This window comes from Trichomycterus rosablanca, chromosome 1 (assembly GCF_030014385.1).
Source record: "Trichomycterus rosablanca isolate fTriRos1 chromosome 1, fTriRos1.hap1, whole genome shotgun sequence".
Classification (NCBI taxonomy): Eukaryota; Metazoa; Chordata; class Actinopteri; order Siluriformes; family Trichomycteridae; genus Trichomycterus; species Trichomycterus rosablanca.
The window spans coordinates 41,666,162-41,683,714 of NC_085988.1; the positions used below are offsets into that span (position 1 = coordinate 41,666,162).

Sequence of the window (17,553 nt, forward strand, 5' to 3'; positions counted from 1 at the left end):
TAATTGACTCAAATACTAGAACATGTTGTTAAACTTGACAACTGTTTATTACTACATTTCACAGCTTTTTTTAAAACAGACTCTATTTAAAACCATCTACCATATACAAAATTGGCATTTTGCTCATTTTGACAGACCAAAAACTTGGCAAAGATAACGACCAAGTTCTCAGTTTAACTGCGGGGGTGGTTTGGAGTTTAAACAAGCTGCTATTTAAAATGTGTATGCAGACAGTATGTTAAAAATGTAGCATTAGAATTGGCATTAGAAACAAGCTGATGATGAAACTGAAGCCTCACTGGCACATGAGAAGCATCTTAAAAATCTAACATATACAAATAGCAGCACACATGGTTGTCACTTGTATGCCTCTGGTTGGTGCCAGCATTTGTGCATTAAATTTACTTACCAGTGGTTCATTCCAATGTACTAATTCAGAGTATGGTGGTGTTTAAGTTTTTTCTGCCCATCCCGATAATAAATAGTATTCAAATATAAACTGTATCTAAACTGTAGTAACCTGACATAATATTAGAACAGCCGTAAGAAGCTTTGGACACTGTATCTACTGCTTGAAACATGCTTATGATCAGATCTTTGAGGTGCTGGAAAATTTGGCTTGGCTTCTTTAAGTTCCTATTCTAAAGGCTGATAATTTATTGTTTTACTCATTTAAATAGTAGAGTATAAAGCAGCCTCCTAGAAGTGCATGGATTCTGGAATACCTTTCTTTACAATAATGTCTTGAAAAACATATACTGGCATTCTGTAATCTAACCCCACTATCATTCTTGTTAAAAATGATCAATTTCATGTAACAGCTCACTAAACATACTAGTCAAAAAAAAAATTATCTATATTTTAAAGCTCTTTCTGATGACATTAGTGTAGTTATGATAAGCAAATTTCTACCTTTATACTGGAGCATGATTTATAATGTCCACATAATTTTTAAAACAACATTACACCGATCTACATTTTTAGAGTCTAACATGCAGTCAGATTCCAGACTGAGGCTAATCTGAGGTAGTTTGTCATGATTGCAGTTGACTGGATTGGAGAATTTATTGGCACAATTGTGAGTTCTTACAGCAGTGTATCTGAACAAGAACCAGGAACAGAGCTGTGGGCCTCTTTTTTTATATTGCTCTGGCTATATCACATTGGGTGTTGGACTTTGGAACCTCCATTCTGTGGTAACTGTTGTTTCTTATCTATTCACAACAGCTTTACGACAGCTTAATGACAGACATTGCTTATCTCTCTACTTTAGACTTCCAGCCTCACCTCAAGAAACCACATAAGGATCTAACAACTATGAGTGTTTAATGCACAAGCAGCAAAAATCAGGTTATATTAAGCATAAAATCAAATTTTCCCATAAGTTTTAATGATGAATATTTCCGTCATTGTAGGCACTCAGATGGCACGGCGATAAAACAGGCTAGCACACCTGAGCTGACATCTTAAACTCGTAATTCCTCATAATTATTGCAATTACGAGCTCTGCTGGCTGATCGATGGCGCCTGCACAGGGACGGGGAAAGATGGGGATCGTTGCGTGACTCTCTGTGTGCAAAACTGAGCCCTGTATGAACTTGCCTCGTGCAGGTGCAAAGATGTAGTCGGCTACATCGGATGGGGCGTTTGTTAGTCACAGCTCTCTAATTATTATTAGCTAACGGCACGTAATGCATGTCAGTTAATTATTTTCAGCATACCAGCCCTGTAATCTAGCATTTAAACTGAACGTGCCTGTCATTATATTACGGTTCTAATGTTTTAGATTGACTGGTGTTGTGTTTGATACCCAATGAAAGAAATTAGTCTGTTGTAATATTTGGAATACTATGACTCATTGAAGTGTTTTTTGTAGAATAGTGCTGAAACTGAAGTGACAGCACCTAACAGTATTCTATGTATTGTTTGTCTAATCAGCAAATAAAAACTAATGTTAGAATAAGTACAGCGGCAATGGGAGGGTTTACTTAACTGTCTCACTCGGCTCTGTGCATTAAGGTTTATTTTAGCGTGTCTAATGCTGACCTCCAATTCTGTATAATTGTGTCCTACACAGGGTATTATGGCAACCCTCTGAACAAATACGTACAACACTACGAAGGTCTGTCTTATGATACAGACCTGGTGCACAGCAGACATCTGAGAGCAAAGCGAGCACTCTCCCATGAGGACAGGTTTCTTCACCTGGAGTTCCACGCTCACGGAAGGTATGCCTCTTTTTTCTGTATTTGACATATGTTACAGGACTGAAGTAATACAATTGGAAATGTAGTAAGAGTTCCATACTAGGTTCATTCTCATTCTGATTACATGCAATTCAAAATAGCATGCAAACTACAAGAAAAAGAAGAAGGAATGTTAATAATTAACTGTTTAACCAATGACCAATAAGGAAGGCATTGTTTGTTTGATAAAAGGAAATTTTAATCATGGATGAGTAAACTGGTGCTCGGGTGGTGCGGTGATAAATTACGCTAGCTCACTACCGCTGGGATCCAGGGTTTGAATCCACAGCGGTGCTATTGGCTGGAGGGTGGCACGGTGGCTAAGTGGGTAGCACTGTCGCCTCACAGCAAGAAGGTCCTGGGTTTGATTCCCAGGTGAGGCGGTCCGGGTCCTTTCTTTGTGGAGTTTGCATGTTCTCCCCGTGTCTGCATGGGTTTCCTCCAGGAGCTCCGGTTTCCTCCCACAGTCCAAAGACATGCAAGTGAGGTGAACTGGAGACACTAAATTGTCCATGACTGTGTTCGATATAAACTTGTGAACTGATGAATCTTGTGTAGCAAGTAACTACCATTCCTGTCATGAATGTAACCAATAAGTGTAAAACATGACATAAAAACCCAAGTAAACAAACAAACAAATTAGTTATGTTGGGGTTGGGTAGTAGGCCCCACAAATGGATTGGATGGAATGCACAAAGTAAAAGTTTTTTTAATTTATTTTATATGTAGTAAATGATGTGTTTTATATGTTAATGGGAAGCTACAAGCTTGTCGGTTATAAGTTAATCATCATTAATGACTATTGATTATGGGTTAAAAGACATTTTTGCATCCCTTCAAATAATACAATTCTTACTAATAATCTACCAATGTCTAAATAATTATAAATGAATTAGTTACAAGTTATCTCTATCATTTTATTAAATAGTTTAGTTCAGAATTTCTGATATACAGTGGGTTGAAATGGTACAGTATACCTAAAAATACAGTGCAAACTCTCAAACTATTTTAGGTTTAGCTGTCCCAGATGGCTCATTTAAGATCCAGTTTTCTCACAGTTGACCTTTAAACACTGTTTGAGTAAAAAAAAAAAAAAAAAAAAACACCACGTCCTTCCTATGCACACACCCTCGAATAATTCACTTCAGATATTTCCCCATTGCACTGTATAAAACAAATCCAATAGAATTTAAGACGTTTCTAATTTTGTGCCCACTCTTTAGAAAAGACATTTTCCTATTCCAGCATGATTGTTTCTCAGAGTGCCTCTTTTCTCTTTGCACAAAGAAATTTAACAAACACATGGTTTGACAAAACCCTGCTTACCTTTGCTTGAAAGCTTAAACTGAAATTACACTGTCTGAGCTACACTGGAGTGGTTTAAATGAACAGAAAATTCTGAATGCCCCAAATAGTCCGCATTGAAACGGCATCAAATGTCTGGGAAGAGATTTATAAATACCACTGCTCCAACATTGACCGAACTAAATTTAATAGGAAATTGGCCAGAATAGAGTGACCAAAAAAAATGCATACTGAAACAGCTGACATTACTCAGAATTTTCAAGTGGTATAAATTTGTTTCCTGTCCTATTAATATATTTAATTCTATTTAAAATTTCTAGGTTAAGTCAAATAAAAGGGATCATTTGTTTACCAACAAATAGTGTGATTAAACAGTTCATTGTTTTTTAATGCACGCACCATCTGCAGTACATAACATTATTAAAAGATTAAGAGACTTTGAAGACGGAAATATGAAAGTCTCTGACCTATTATTTTTTTTGTTATTATTTATTTATTGTCTTTCTGCATTGTCCCAATTTGTGTCTGTTACATACCCAACAGGCTCAAACAAGATCAAAATTAGATTAAATTATATGATGGTATTAACATATTTTTCATGTCTTTCATGTCATATCTTTTTTTTTTTCCCAGGCATTTTAACCTTAGGATGAAAAGAGACACAAAACTATTTTCTGAGGATTTTAAACTAGAGGTCTCTGGAGAAGAGATGGCCTATGATACCTCACATATCTATACTGGAGAAATCTATGGTAAGACAAATTAGCAACAGAAAATGTCTTTATGCATTTATCGTGGAGCAAAATTCACAACTGTTCAATTATATGGCAAGAATTGCCAAGTCAGACAAATAACACGGCCACCAAAATCACTTTATATTTGTATTTAAGTTTTCAGTATATACACTATATCATAACAAGTATGTGCGCAACTAACCATAAGATATTGGACATTCCATTCCATTAATATGGAGTTAGCCATCTCTGTGGAAGGTTTTCCAGAAAATTTCTTTTTGTAAAAGGTGTTTTGGGGATGGGGGGTATCCACATGCTTTGAACATAGAGGGTGTGTTCGAAAACCTAGGGAGCTGCCTTGCTGTCTTACTGTCTACATAGGCAGCTGACTTAGTAGAGAGGATTCTAATAAGTCAGTGACTTAAAAGGCAGGTTATTCGAACGCACTACTTAGACAGCGATTCCATCGGGTTTAGCATTTCGCGTTTAGCATTTAGCATCTCGCCATTAAAACCAATAAACTGAGGTAGCACAGCACGCTAACGTCAATAACATCTCCCTTCATGTACCGATAACGGTTACATTTCCTGACAAGCCCGAACTTGCAAATAAAAACACTCGGTACAAGTTTATAAATCAGTAATATTTTATTTACGTTTGAAAATAACTCCATTTGTTTCTCCGCCCCGTCAGCCATGAATGCTGGGATTGTCTTGATCACTAAGGCAGCGTTCGATGCTCACTCGTTCTTGAGCCAAAATAACATTGAAATATTAAGATGCCTCAGAAGTGAGGATTTTAAGGCATCTAGGATTTCGAACAGCCTCCTTCTCGGGAGCGCGCACAGAATGACGTAAAATGCTGCCTATGTAGACAGCACACTAGCTTTTCGAACACACCCATTGTGTGCCTTTTTAATACAATGAGTGAATAATTTTGTTTTATAAAATTCAGACCCTGTAGATTTATTTCATTAAAACAGCTATGCAATTGTTGGACAAATTGAGAATGAGAGAATGGTCAATTATTGCATTTTTAGCACTGGATTACAATATTTTTATATGAAAATACTTGTATTATTAAATGAAATAATGTGCATTGTTATGATAAATGGAATCCACACTCCCATTTGGCTTTTTTTTAAAGATATTTCTCTATGTTCTCTATGCTAATCTGGCTATCTAGAAACAGCTACTGACTTTGCACTTAGCATTACCACCTGATGTGCATTTAGCCCTTTTCGTGAACATAAATTGGGTAACAAATTTAATAAAAATGTAGTAAAACTCATCAGTCCACACTTAATTACCTATTATGATGATTATGTTTTTAGAGTTGGCTGGGGGACAAATTTTGGTCAGGTGTATTTTGTTGCTTTATTCTTGAGAAGTGCTGAGAATTCCACCTCTTGCTGTTTAAATTAATTTGACATGACTTGGCAAGGCACAAAAATCAGACCAAAAAAGACCATGAAACTGTCTGTGCATCTACATTTGATTGGAATTTAAGTGGTAACATAAGGAAAAATAATATCACAATTAGAGATGCGTGAGTACCGATACTGGTATCGGGTATTTGCCTGATACCGCGCTCATTAACTTGTACTCGTACTCGTACTCACAAACGAGCCTCCGATACTAAACATCCGATACTGTGTGCCTAGTGCACGTTGCTGCGTTATGCCTGGTTCACACTACATGAGTTTTGCCCTGATTTTCGCTCGGCGACTGGTCGGCGCTAGATTTGCCGGCTCGGGAGCAACTCGGCGTTCACTCTGCGATCAAAACTCGGCTCTCGATCGCTAAGTGTGAACTTACTTAGTGAACTAAGTGTGCCGAGCGCTCACCGACCGGATCGAGTTTTCTAGATATCTAGAAAATAGATCTGATATCTGACAGATATCTGATCTGAGATGTGCAACTGGGAATGAGTGACATGTCGAACAGCCAATAAGAACGCAGGATACGGTGTGAGGGGAAACGCAGGAGAGGAGTGTAAACAGGTGGGACAGGGGGATAATATAGTTTATATCAGAATACACCGGCACACACACGTTTTACAGTATTTCTGACCTGATCGTTCTCTACAAAATATAACAACAAAACACCAACATAAAAAATATTTATTAACCTCCAACTCACTACAGAACAATCCATGCTATTCGTGTTGCCAAATCCACTCAGATTCATTTATTTTTTCTCCTTGATTTCCTCACATCAGCGCACAAACACTTTGATCACTCGCTACTTGTTGACGTGCATTTTTGGACGTGGTATCATTAAACTTCTCGTCACTTCTCACGTGTGTTTTTGTTTAAAAAAAAAATGGTATTCTAAATAGGTATTGGTATCGGTATCGGTATCGGCAAGTACAAAAATACATGTACTTGTACTCGGTTGGGAAAAAATGGTATTGCTGCATCTCTAATCACAATTGAACTCTTTGGGCAAAACATCAAGCCATATGTCTGACGAAAACAGGCACTTCTCATTACCTGTCTAATTCCTATGGTGAAACATGATGGTGGCAGCATCATGTTACTGGGGTGCTCCTGGCAGGCACAGAGAGACTGGTAAGAAATGAGGGACTGATGAATGCAGCTTAAAGAAAACCTTCTCCAGAGTGCACGCAACCCAGTCTAGGCCAACATTTCTTCTTTCTGTACTGCAATAACCCAAATCATACAGTCAAAACAAGACTGAATTGGCTTCAGGGCATGTTACAATGTCCTTGAGTGGTCCAGCTAAAGCAACATCTGTGAATAGACCTGAAGAACACAGTTCACATATATCTGGTGACACTTGAAGGGATCTGCCATAAAAATTTGTTAAATTCAGACAAAGGTGTGAAAACATATCCAAGGAAACTTGGATTACAGCTTGCCTAAGCATCAGCCCTAAGACCCCCCAGAATCCCCATTTAAGAAGCACAGCTTTAAAGGTCATCTGCAAGCTTGTAAGAGAGGTTGCTGTTCCAACCGAAGTTTATTAATCTCTTCTTACCTTTAGGGGAGCATGGCAGCCTAACTCACGGCTCTGTCATTGATGGCAAATTTGAGGGCTTTATTAATTCACACCACGGAACTTATTATGTGGAGCCTGCAGAAAGATATTTGGAGGACAAAAATGTGCCATTTCATTCGGTTATCTACCATGAAGATGATATTAGTAAGTACATGATTTGTTTGCAAAAGCTTTCAGCAAGTTTTAAACTGTGTATACTGTCTGTGTATCTTGATTTTTATGTTTTATCGATATATCTTATGTCTTAGTCTACCCTCATAAATATGGGCCACAGGGTGGCTGTGCAGACCATTCTGTGTTTGAGCGGATGAAAAAATACCAGGCTACTGCTTTGGAAGAGCCTGTCAGGGTAAGTCACATTATCAGATCTCTTAATAAATACTTACATAAAGCATTCCGGTAGCTTTAACCTTACTGTTACGGCTTTATTGCGGAACAACATTTGTGTTTAATGCTATGTTCAAGGTTACAGCACTTTAATTAACATCAGTTATCATCACCGCACTTTGTGTGTTGTAAAAAGCAAGGACTGAGTAGCCTATGTTTTTCTTTCTTTGCTACAATAGCATAAATTATTTTTGGGGTTTATTTAAAACCTTTGTTTTCTATTTTATTTTTCTATTTTATTTATGCATTTTCTCCCTTTTTCTTCCAATTTAGCGTAGTCAGTTAGTCTTCCACTGCTGAAGACCTTGATCACATCCGAGGGGGGTTTATTTACTTGACACATGCTCCCTCTGATGCGTACGCAGTCCACCGACACCTTATTCGCCCATACTTTGGTAGATTCTCACATGAGGCTAGTCTGATTTCTGCGTTTCTCCACTTCTGTACAGGGGGCTCAGAATACTAATGAGAATCCTTACACAGAGTTGAAGACCCATCCCCTTTTTAGTTTTTTTAGTGATTCATTTTGTCTGCTGCAGGCACTGCCAATTGTGCCTGCAAGTGAGCGCCCAGCCAACCAGTAGCAGAGCTGAGATTCAAACTGAGAGAGTTCAGAATCCCAGCACTGGTGTGCTAGTGGAATATCCCACTGCGCCACCTGGTTGTTTTTTTTATTTTCAATAATTTTACTATACACAGCCTCCATGGACATTTCTATGCTGCTGTAAGCAATTAGCATGTGTGTTTAGTTTTATTCTGATTATTTCAGAGACATACTATTTATACAACATGAAAACAATCCTTAATTGTTTGAAAAAAATTATATAACAGAGCTCATTTAAAAAAACAACATAAGAACAGTGCTTGGCAAGGTTGATAGACTAACATGAGAATTATCTACTTTTCCTGCCGGGAATATAGCCATGGTGTAGACAACTAAATGAATAAATAAGTATACTATTCATACTAATATGCTATGTTTTGACCTTAATCTACTAAGCTAGTGTACTACCGATTTGGGTGTATTTCATTGCAGGAAGTGACTGAGACACCAGAGAAAAAGTCAGCTGATGACCCTGTGTTACAGAGGAAAAAGAGAATGACTCAAGTGGAAAAAAATACCTGCCAACTCTTTATCCAGACTGACCACCTCTTCTACAACTACTACAAAACAAGAGAGGCTGTAATTGCTCAGGTAAGTTCATGGCACTTTTAAGATGGCATGATTAATAGTAGTTAGTAGTAGTTGGACTGGAATGTAGGAATGTCGATGTTCCTACAGGGACAGGAGTCTTTGTTGTATTAAGTGACAAGTCATAATAGACAAGTTTATTTATTTAGAATAACACATTTAGCCAACAGGCATCAAGTCTTTCTTGGTTAATTTATGAACCTGTTTAGCGGGCGGCTCGGTGGGTAGCACTGTCGCCTCACAGCAAGAAGGTCCTGGGTTCGATCCCCAGGTGGGGCGGTCCGGGTCCTTTCTGTGTGGAGTTTGCATGTTCTCCCCATGCCTGTGTGGGTTTACTCCGGGTGCTCCGGTTTCCTCCCACAGTCCAAAGACATGCAAGTGAGGTGAACTGGAGATACAAAATTGTCCATGACTGTGTTCTGTATAACCTTGTGAACTGATGAATCTTGTGTAATGAGTAACTACCGTTCCTGTCATGAATGTAACCAAAGTGTAAAACATGACGTTAAAATTCTAATAAAACAAACAAAAACCTGTTTAGCTGATAAGCCAGACTTTAAGTCAACCTTATACAGTATACATCGTATTTATCTCTAAATTCACCATCAAATTCAAAGCAGTTACTTTGGTCAGAATAGCTGAAGCAAAAACCATGTCCAAGGCTCTAAGACTCTACTGTCTTACTGTCTAACCAAAGTGAGAGGAAACTTGGAACTTTGGTATATAAAGAAACATTGGAACATTTGGAAATCTACCAAGGGATATATTTCATTCATTCATTTTCATATTTTACCACTTTATTCTGGTTAGGTTCAGAAATCCAGAATTGGAAATTACTAGATAAGGAGATAAAGAGGGGAAATCTAGTAAAAAAAACATATTAATGTAAAAACCAGCAAAATTGCTTAGGAATACTGTTTAAGTTAAAGCCATAGGCCTCTTGATGGTGCCACCCAATGATAAGGAAGTATGCCATAGTTATATACAGTGTATCACAAAAGTGAGTACACCCCTCACATTTCTGCAAATATTTCATTATATCTTTTCATGGGACAACACTATAGACATGAAACTTGGATATAACTTCGAGTAGTCAGTGTACAGCTTGTATAGCAGTGTAGATTTACTGTCTTCTGAAAATAACTCAACACACAGCCATTAATGTCTAAATGGCTGGCAACATAAGTGAGTACACCCCACATGTGAACATGTCCAAATTGTGCCCAAATGTGTCGTTGTCCCTCCCTGGTGTCATGTGTCAAGGTCCCAGGTGTAAATGGGGAGCAGGGCTGTTAAATTTGGTGTTTTGGGTACAATTCTCTCATGCTGGCAACTGGATATTCAACATGGCACCTCATGGCAAAGAACTCTCTGAGGATGTGAGAAATAGAATTGTTGCTCTCCACAAAGATGGCCTGGGCTATAAGAAGATTGCTAACACCCTGAAACTGAGCTACAGCATGGTGGCCAAGGTCATACAGCGGTTTTCCAGAACAGGTTCCACTCGGAACAGGCTTCGCCAGGGTCGACCAAAGAAGTTGAGTCCACGTGTTCGGCGTCATATCCAGAGGTTGGCTTTAAAAAATAGACACATGAGTGCTGCCAGCATTGCTGCAGAGGTTGAAGACGTGGGAGGTCAGCCTGTCAGTGCTCAGACCATACGCCGCACACTGCATCAACTCGGTCTGCATGGTCGTCATCCCAGAAGGAAGCCCGCAAACAGTTTGCTGAAGACAAGCAGTCCAAGAACATGGATTACTGGAATGCCCTGTGGTCTGACAAGACCAAGATAAACTTGTTTGGCTCAGATGGTGTCCAGCATGTGTGGCGGCACCCTGGTGAGAAGTACCAAGACAACTGTATCTTGCCTACAGTCAAGCATGGTGGTGGTAGCATCATGGTCTTGGGCTGCATGAGTGTTGCTGGCACTGGGGAGCTGCAGTTCATTGAGGGAAACATGAATTCCAACATGTACTGTGACATTCTGAAACAGAGCATGATCCCCTCCCTTCGAAAACTTGGCCTCATGGCAGTTTTCCAACAGGATAACGACCCCAAACACAACCTCCAAGATGACAACTGCCTTGCTGAGGAAGCTGAAGGTAAAGGTGATGGACTAAACCAAATTGAGCACCTGTGGCGCATCCTCAAGTGGAAGGTGAAGGAGTTCAAGGTGTCTATCATCCACCAGCTCCGTGATGTCATCATGGAGGAGTGGAAGAGGATTCCAGTAGCAACCTGTGCAGCTCTGGTGAATTCCATGCCCAGGAGGGTTAAGGCAGTGCTGGATAATAATGGTGGTCACACAAAATATTGACACTTTGGGCACAATTTGGACATGTTCACTGTGGGGTGTACTCACTTATGTTGCCAGCCATTTAGACATTAATGGCTGTGCGTTGAGTTATTTTCAGAAGACAGTAAATCTACACTGCTATACAAGTTGTACACTGACTACTCTAAGTTATATCCAAGTTTCATGTCTATAGTGTTGTCCCATGAAAAGATATAATAAAATATTTGCAGAAATGTGAGGGGTGTACTCACTTTTGTGATACACTGTATATATACAGTGGTGTGAAAAAGTGTTTGCCCCCTTCCTCATTTCCTGTTTTTTTGCATGTTTGTCACACTTAAGTGTTTCGGAACATCAAACCAATTTAAATATTAGTCAAAGACAACACAAGTAAACACAAAATGCAATTTTTAAATGAAGGTGTTCATTATTAAGGGAGAAAAAAAATCCAAACCTTCATGGCCCTGTGTGAAAAAGTGATTGCCCCCCTTGTTAAAACATACTGTAACTGTGGTTTATCACACCTGAGTACATTGTCTCTAGCCACACCCAGGCCTGATTATTGCCATACCTGTTCTCAATCAAGACATCACTTAAATAGGACCTGCCTGACAAAGTGAAGTCCACCAAAAGATCCTTAAAAGCTACACATCATGCCGAGATCCAAAGAAATTCAGGAACAATTAAGAAAGAAAGTAATTGAGATCTATCAGTCTGGAAAGGGTTATAAAGCCATTTTCAAAGCTTTGGGAATCCAGCGAACCACAGTGAGAGCCATTAACCACAAATGGCGAAGACATGGAACAGTGGTGAACCTTCCCAGGAGTGGCCGGCCACCCAAAATTACCGCAATAGCGCAGCGACGACTCATCCAAGAGGTCACAAAAGACCCCACAACAACGTCCAACGAACTGCAGGCCTTACTTGCCTCAGTTAAGGTCAGAGTTCATGCCTCCACCATCAGAAAGAGACTGGGCAAAAATGGCCTGCATGGCAGAGTTCCAAGAAGAAAACCACTGCTGAGCAAAAAGAACATTAAAGCTCGTCTCAATTTTTCCAAAACACATCTTGATGATCCCCAAGACTTTTGGGAAAACATTCTGTGGACCGATGAGACAAAAGTTGAACTCTTTGGAAGGTGTGTGTCCCATTGCATCTGGCGTAAAAGTAACACTGCATTTCAGAAAAAGAACATTATACCAACAGTAAAATATGGTGGTGGTAGTGTGATGGTCTGGGGCTGTTTTGCTGCGTCAGGACCTGGAAGACTTGCTGTGATAAATGGAACTATGAATTCTGCTGTCTACCAAAAGATCCTGAAGGAGAATGTCCGACCATCTGTTCGTGACCTCAAGCTGAAACGAACTTGGGTTCTGCAGCAGGACAATGATCCAAAACACACCAGCAAGTCCACCTCTGAATGGCTGAAGAAAAACAAAATGAAGACTTTGGAGTGGCCTAGTCAAAGTCCTGACCTGAATCCTATTGAGATGCTGTGGTATGACCTTAAAAAGGCCGTTCATGCTCGAAAACCCTCTAATGTAACTGAATTACAACAATTCTGCAAAGATGAGTGGGCCAAAATTCCTCCAGAACGCTGTAAAAGACTCATTGCAAGTTATCGCAAACGCTTGGTTGCAGTTGTTGTTGCTAAGGGTGGCCCAACCAGTTATTAGGTTTAGGGGGCAATCACTTTTTCACACAGGGCCATGTAGGTTTGGATTTTTTTTCTCCCTTAATAATAAACACCTTAATTTACAAATTGCATTTTGTGTTTACTTGTGTTGTCCTTGACTACTATGTAAATTGGTTTGATGTTCCGAAACACTTAAGTGTGACAAACATGCAAAAAAACAAAAAATCAGGAAGGGGGCAAACACTTTTTCACACCACTGTATGTATATATATATATATATATATATATATATATACAGTGTATCACAAAAGTGAGTACACCCCTCACATTTCTGCAAATATTTCATTATATCTTTTCATGGGACAACACTATAGACATGAAACTTGGATATAACTTAGAGTAGTCAGTGTACAACTTGTATAGCAGTGTAGATTTACTGTCTTCTGAAAATAACTCAACACACAGCCATTAATGTCTAAATAGCTGGCAACATAAGTGAGTACACCCCACAGTGAACATGTCCAAATTGTGCCCAAATGTGTCGTTGTCCCTCCCTGGTGTCATGTGTCAAGGTCCCAGGTGTAAATGGGGAGCAGGGCTGTTAAATTTGGTGTTTTGGGTACAATTCTCTCATACTGGCCACTGGATATTCAACATGGCACCTCATGGCAAAGAACTCTCTGAGGATGTGAGAAATAGAATTGTTGCTCTCCACAAAGATGGCCTGGGCTATAAGAAGATTGCTAACACCCTGAAACTGAGCTACAGCATGGTGGCCAAGGTCATACAGCGGTTTTCCAGGACAGGTTCCACTCGGAACAGGCTTCGCCAGGGTCGACCAAAGAAGTTGAGTCCACGTGTTCGGCGTCATATCCAGAGGTTGGCTTAAAAAATAGACACATGAGTGCTGCCAGCATTGCTGCAGAGGTTGAAGACGTGGGAGGTCAGCCTGTCAGTGCTCAGACCATACGCCGCACACTGCATCAACTCGGTCTGCATGGTCGTCATCCCAGAAGGAAGCTGACGCACAAGAAAGCCCGCAAACAGTTTGCTGAAGACAAGCAGTCCAAGAACATGGATTACTGGAATGCCCTGTGGTCTGACGAGACCAAGATAAACTTGTTTGGCTCAGATGGTGTCCAGCATGTGTGGCGGCGCCCTGGTGAGAAGTACCAAGACAACTGTATCTTGCCTACAGTCAAGCATGGTGGTGGTAGCATCATGGTCTTGGGCTGCATGAGTGTTGCTGGCACTGGGGAGCTGCAGTTCATTGAGGGAAACATGAATTCCAACATGTACTGTGACATTCTGAAACAGAGCATGATCCCCTCCCTTCGAAAACTGGGCCTCATGGCAGTTTTCCAACAGGATAACGACCCCAAACACAACCTCCAAGATGACAACTGCCTTGCTGAGGAAGCTGAAGGTAAAGGTGATGGACTAAACCCAATTGAGCACCTGTGGCGCATCCTCAAGTGGAAGGTGGAGGAGTTCAAGGTGTCTAACATCCACCAGCTCCGTGATGTCATCATGGAGGAGTGGAAGAGGATTCCAGTAGCAACCTGTGCAGCTCTGGTGAATTCCATGCCCAGGAGGGTTAAGGCAGTGCTGGATAATAATGGTGGTCACACAAAATATTGACACTTTGGGCACAATTTGGACATGTTCACTGTGGGGTGTACTCACTTATGTTGCCAGCCATTTAGACATTAATGGCTGTGTGTTGAGTTATTTTCAGAAGACAGTAAATCTACACTGCTATACAAGTTGTACACTGACTACTCTAAGTTATATCCAAGTTTTAGTTCTATAGTGTTGTCCCATGAAAAGATATAATGAAATATTTGCAGAAATGTGAGGGGTGTACTCACTTTTGTGATACACTGTATATATATATATATATATATACAGGGGTTGGACAAAATAACTGAAACACCTGGTTTTAGACCACAATAATTTATTAGTATGGTGTAGGGCCTCCTTTTGCGACCAATACAGTGTCAATTCGTCTTGGAAATGACATATACAAGTCCTGCACAGTGGTCAGAGGGATTTTAAGCCATTCTTCTTGCAGGATAGTGGCCAGGTCACTACGTGATGCTGGTGGAGGAAAACGTTTCCTGACTCGCTTCTCCAAAACACCCCAAAGTGGCTCAATAATATTTAGATCTGGTGACTGTGCAGGCCATGGGAGATGTTCAACTTCACTTTCATGTTCATCAAACCAATCTTTCACCAGTCTTGCTGTGTGTATTGGTGCATTGTCATCCTGATACACGGCACCGCCATTGGATGCACATGGTCCTCCAGAATGGTTCGGTAGTCCTTGGCAGTGACGCGCCCATCTAGCACAAGTATTGGGCCAAGGGAATGCCATGATATGGCAGCCCAAACCATCACTGATCCACCCCCATGCTTCACTCTGGGCATGCAACAGTCTGGGTGGTACGCTTCTTTGGGGCTTCTCCACACCGTAACTCTCCCGGATGTGGGGAAAACAGTAAAGGTGGACTCATCAGAGAACAATACATGTTTCACATTGTCCACAGCCCAAGATTTGCGCTCCTTGCACCATTGAAACCGACGTTTGGCATTGGCACGAGTGACCAAAGGTTTGGCTATAGCAGCCCGGCCGTGTATATTGACCCTGTGGCGCTCCCGACGGACAGTTTTGGTGGAAACAGGAGAGTTGAGGTGCACATTTTATTCTGCCGTGATTTGGGCAGCCGTGGTTTTATGTTTTTTGGATACAATCCGGGTTAGCACCCGAACATCCCTTTCAGACAGCTTCCTCTTGCGTCCACAGTTAATCCTGTTGGATGTGGTTTGTCCTTCTTGGTGGTATGCTGACATTACCCTGGATACCGTGGCTCTTGATACATCACAAAGACTTGCTGTCTTGGTCACAGATGCGCCAGCAAGACGTGCACCAACAATTTGTCCTCTTTTGAACTCTGGTATGTCACCCATAATGTTGTGTGCATTGCAATATTTTGAGCAAAACTGTGCTCTTACCCTGCTAATTGAACCTTCACACTCTGCTCTTACTGGTGCAATGTGCAATTAATGAAGATTGGCCACCAGACTGGTCCAATTTAGCCATGAAACCTACCACACTAAAATGACAGGTGTTTCAGTTTTTTTGTCCAACCCCTGTATATATATATATTTATATATATATACAGTGTATCACAAAAGTGAGTACACCACTCACATTTCTGCAGATATTTAAGTATATCTTTTCATGGGACAACACTGACAAAATGACACTTGACACAATGAAAAGTAGTCTGTGTGCAGCTTATATAACAGTGTAAATGTATTCTTCCCTCAAAATAACTCAATATACAGCCATTAATGTCTAAACCACCGGCAACAAAAGTGAGTACACCCCTAAGAGACTACACCCCTAAATGTCCAAATTGAGCACTGCTTGTCATTTTCCCTCCAAAATGTCATGTGACTCGTTAGTGTTACTAGGTCTCAGGTGTGCATAGGGAGCAGGTGTGTTGAATTTAGTAGTACAGCTCTCACACTCTCTCATACTGGTCACTGAAAGTTCCAACATGGCACCTCATGGCAAAGAACTCTCTGAGGATCTTAAAAGATGAATTGTTGCGCTACATGAAGATGGCCAAGGCTACAAGAAGATTGCCAACACCCTGAAACTGAGCTGCAGCACAGTGGCCAAGATCATCCAGCGTTTTAAAAGAGCAGGGTCCACTCAGAACAGACCTCGCGTTGGTCGTCCAAAGAAGCTGAGTGCACGTGCTCAGCGTCACATCCAACTGCTGTCTTTGAAAGATAGGCGCAGGAGTGCTGTCAGCATTGCTGCAGAGATTGAAAAGGTGGGGGGTCAGCCTGTCAGTGCTCAGACCATACGCCGCACACTACATCAAATTGGTCTGCATGGCTGTCACCCCAGAAGGAAGCCTCTTCTGAAGTCTCTACACAAGAAAGCCCGCAAACAGTTTGCTGAAGACATGTCAACAAAGGACATGGATTACTGGAACCATGTCCTATGGTCTGATGAGACCAAGATTAATTTGTTTGGTTCAGATGGTCTCAAGCATGTGTGGCGGCAATCAGGTGAGGAGTACAAATATAAGTGTGTCATGCCTACAGTCAAGCATGGTGGTGGGAATGCCATGGTCTGGGGCTGCATGAGTGCAGCAGGTGTTGGGGAGTTACATTTCATTGAGGGACACATGAACTCCAATATGTACTGTGAAATACTGAAGCAGAGCATGATCCCCTCCCTCCAGAAACTGGGTCGCAGGGCAGTGTTCCAGCATGATAATGACCCCAAACACACCTCTAAGACGACCACTGCTTTATTGAAGAGGCTGAGGGTAAAGGTGATGGACTGGCCAAGCATGTCTCCAGACCTAAACCCAATAGAACATCTTTGGGGCATCCTCAAGCGGAAGGTGGAGGAGCGCAAAGTCTCGAATATCCGCCAGCTCCGTGATGTCGTCATGGAGGAGTGGAAAAGCATTCCAGTGGCAACCTGTGAAGCTCTGGTAAACTCCATGCCCAGGAGAGTTAAGGCAGTTCTGGGAAATAATGGTGGCCACACAAAATATTGACACTTCAGGAACTTTCACTACTCACTTTTGTTGCCGGTGGTTTAGACATTAATGGCTGTATATTGAGTTATTTTGAGGGAAGAATAAATTTACACTGTTATATAAGCTGCACACAGACTACTTTTCATTGTCATTTTGTCAGTGT

General features: G+C 40.9%; 1 protein-coding gene across 1 annotated transcript in view; it reads left to right on the plus strand.

Moving 5' to 3' along the window:
• Positions 1–17,553, plus strand: part of LOC134321320 (disintegrin and metalloproteinase domain-containing protein 10-like) — a 30,747-nt gene that overhangs the window by 3,859 nt on the left and 9,335 nt on the right. Inside the window, exons 2-6 of the mRNA XM_063003010.1 lie at positions 2,078–2,228; positions 4,185–4,303; positions 7,294–7,452; positions 7,557–7,657; positions 8,732–8,890. Coding sequence (XP_062859080.1) covers positions 2,078–2,228; positions 4,185–4,303; positions 7,294–7,452; positions 7,557–7,657; positions 8,732–8,890 — 689 coding nt within the window. The remainder of the gene's footprint in view (positions 1–2,077; positions 2,229–4,184; positions 4,304–7,293; positions 7,453–7,556; positions 7,658–8,731; positions 8,891–17,553) is intronic.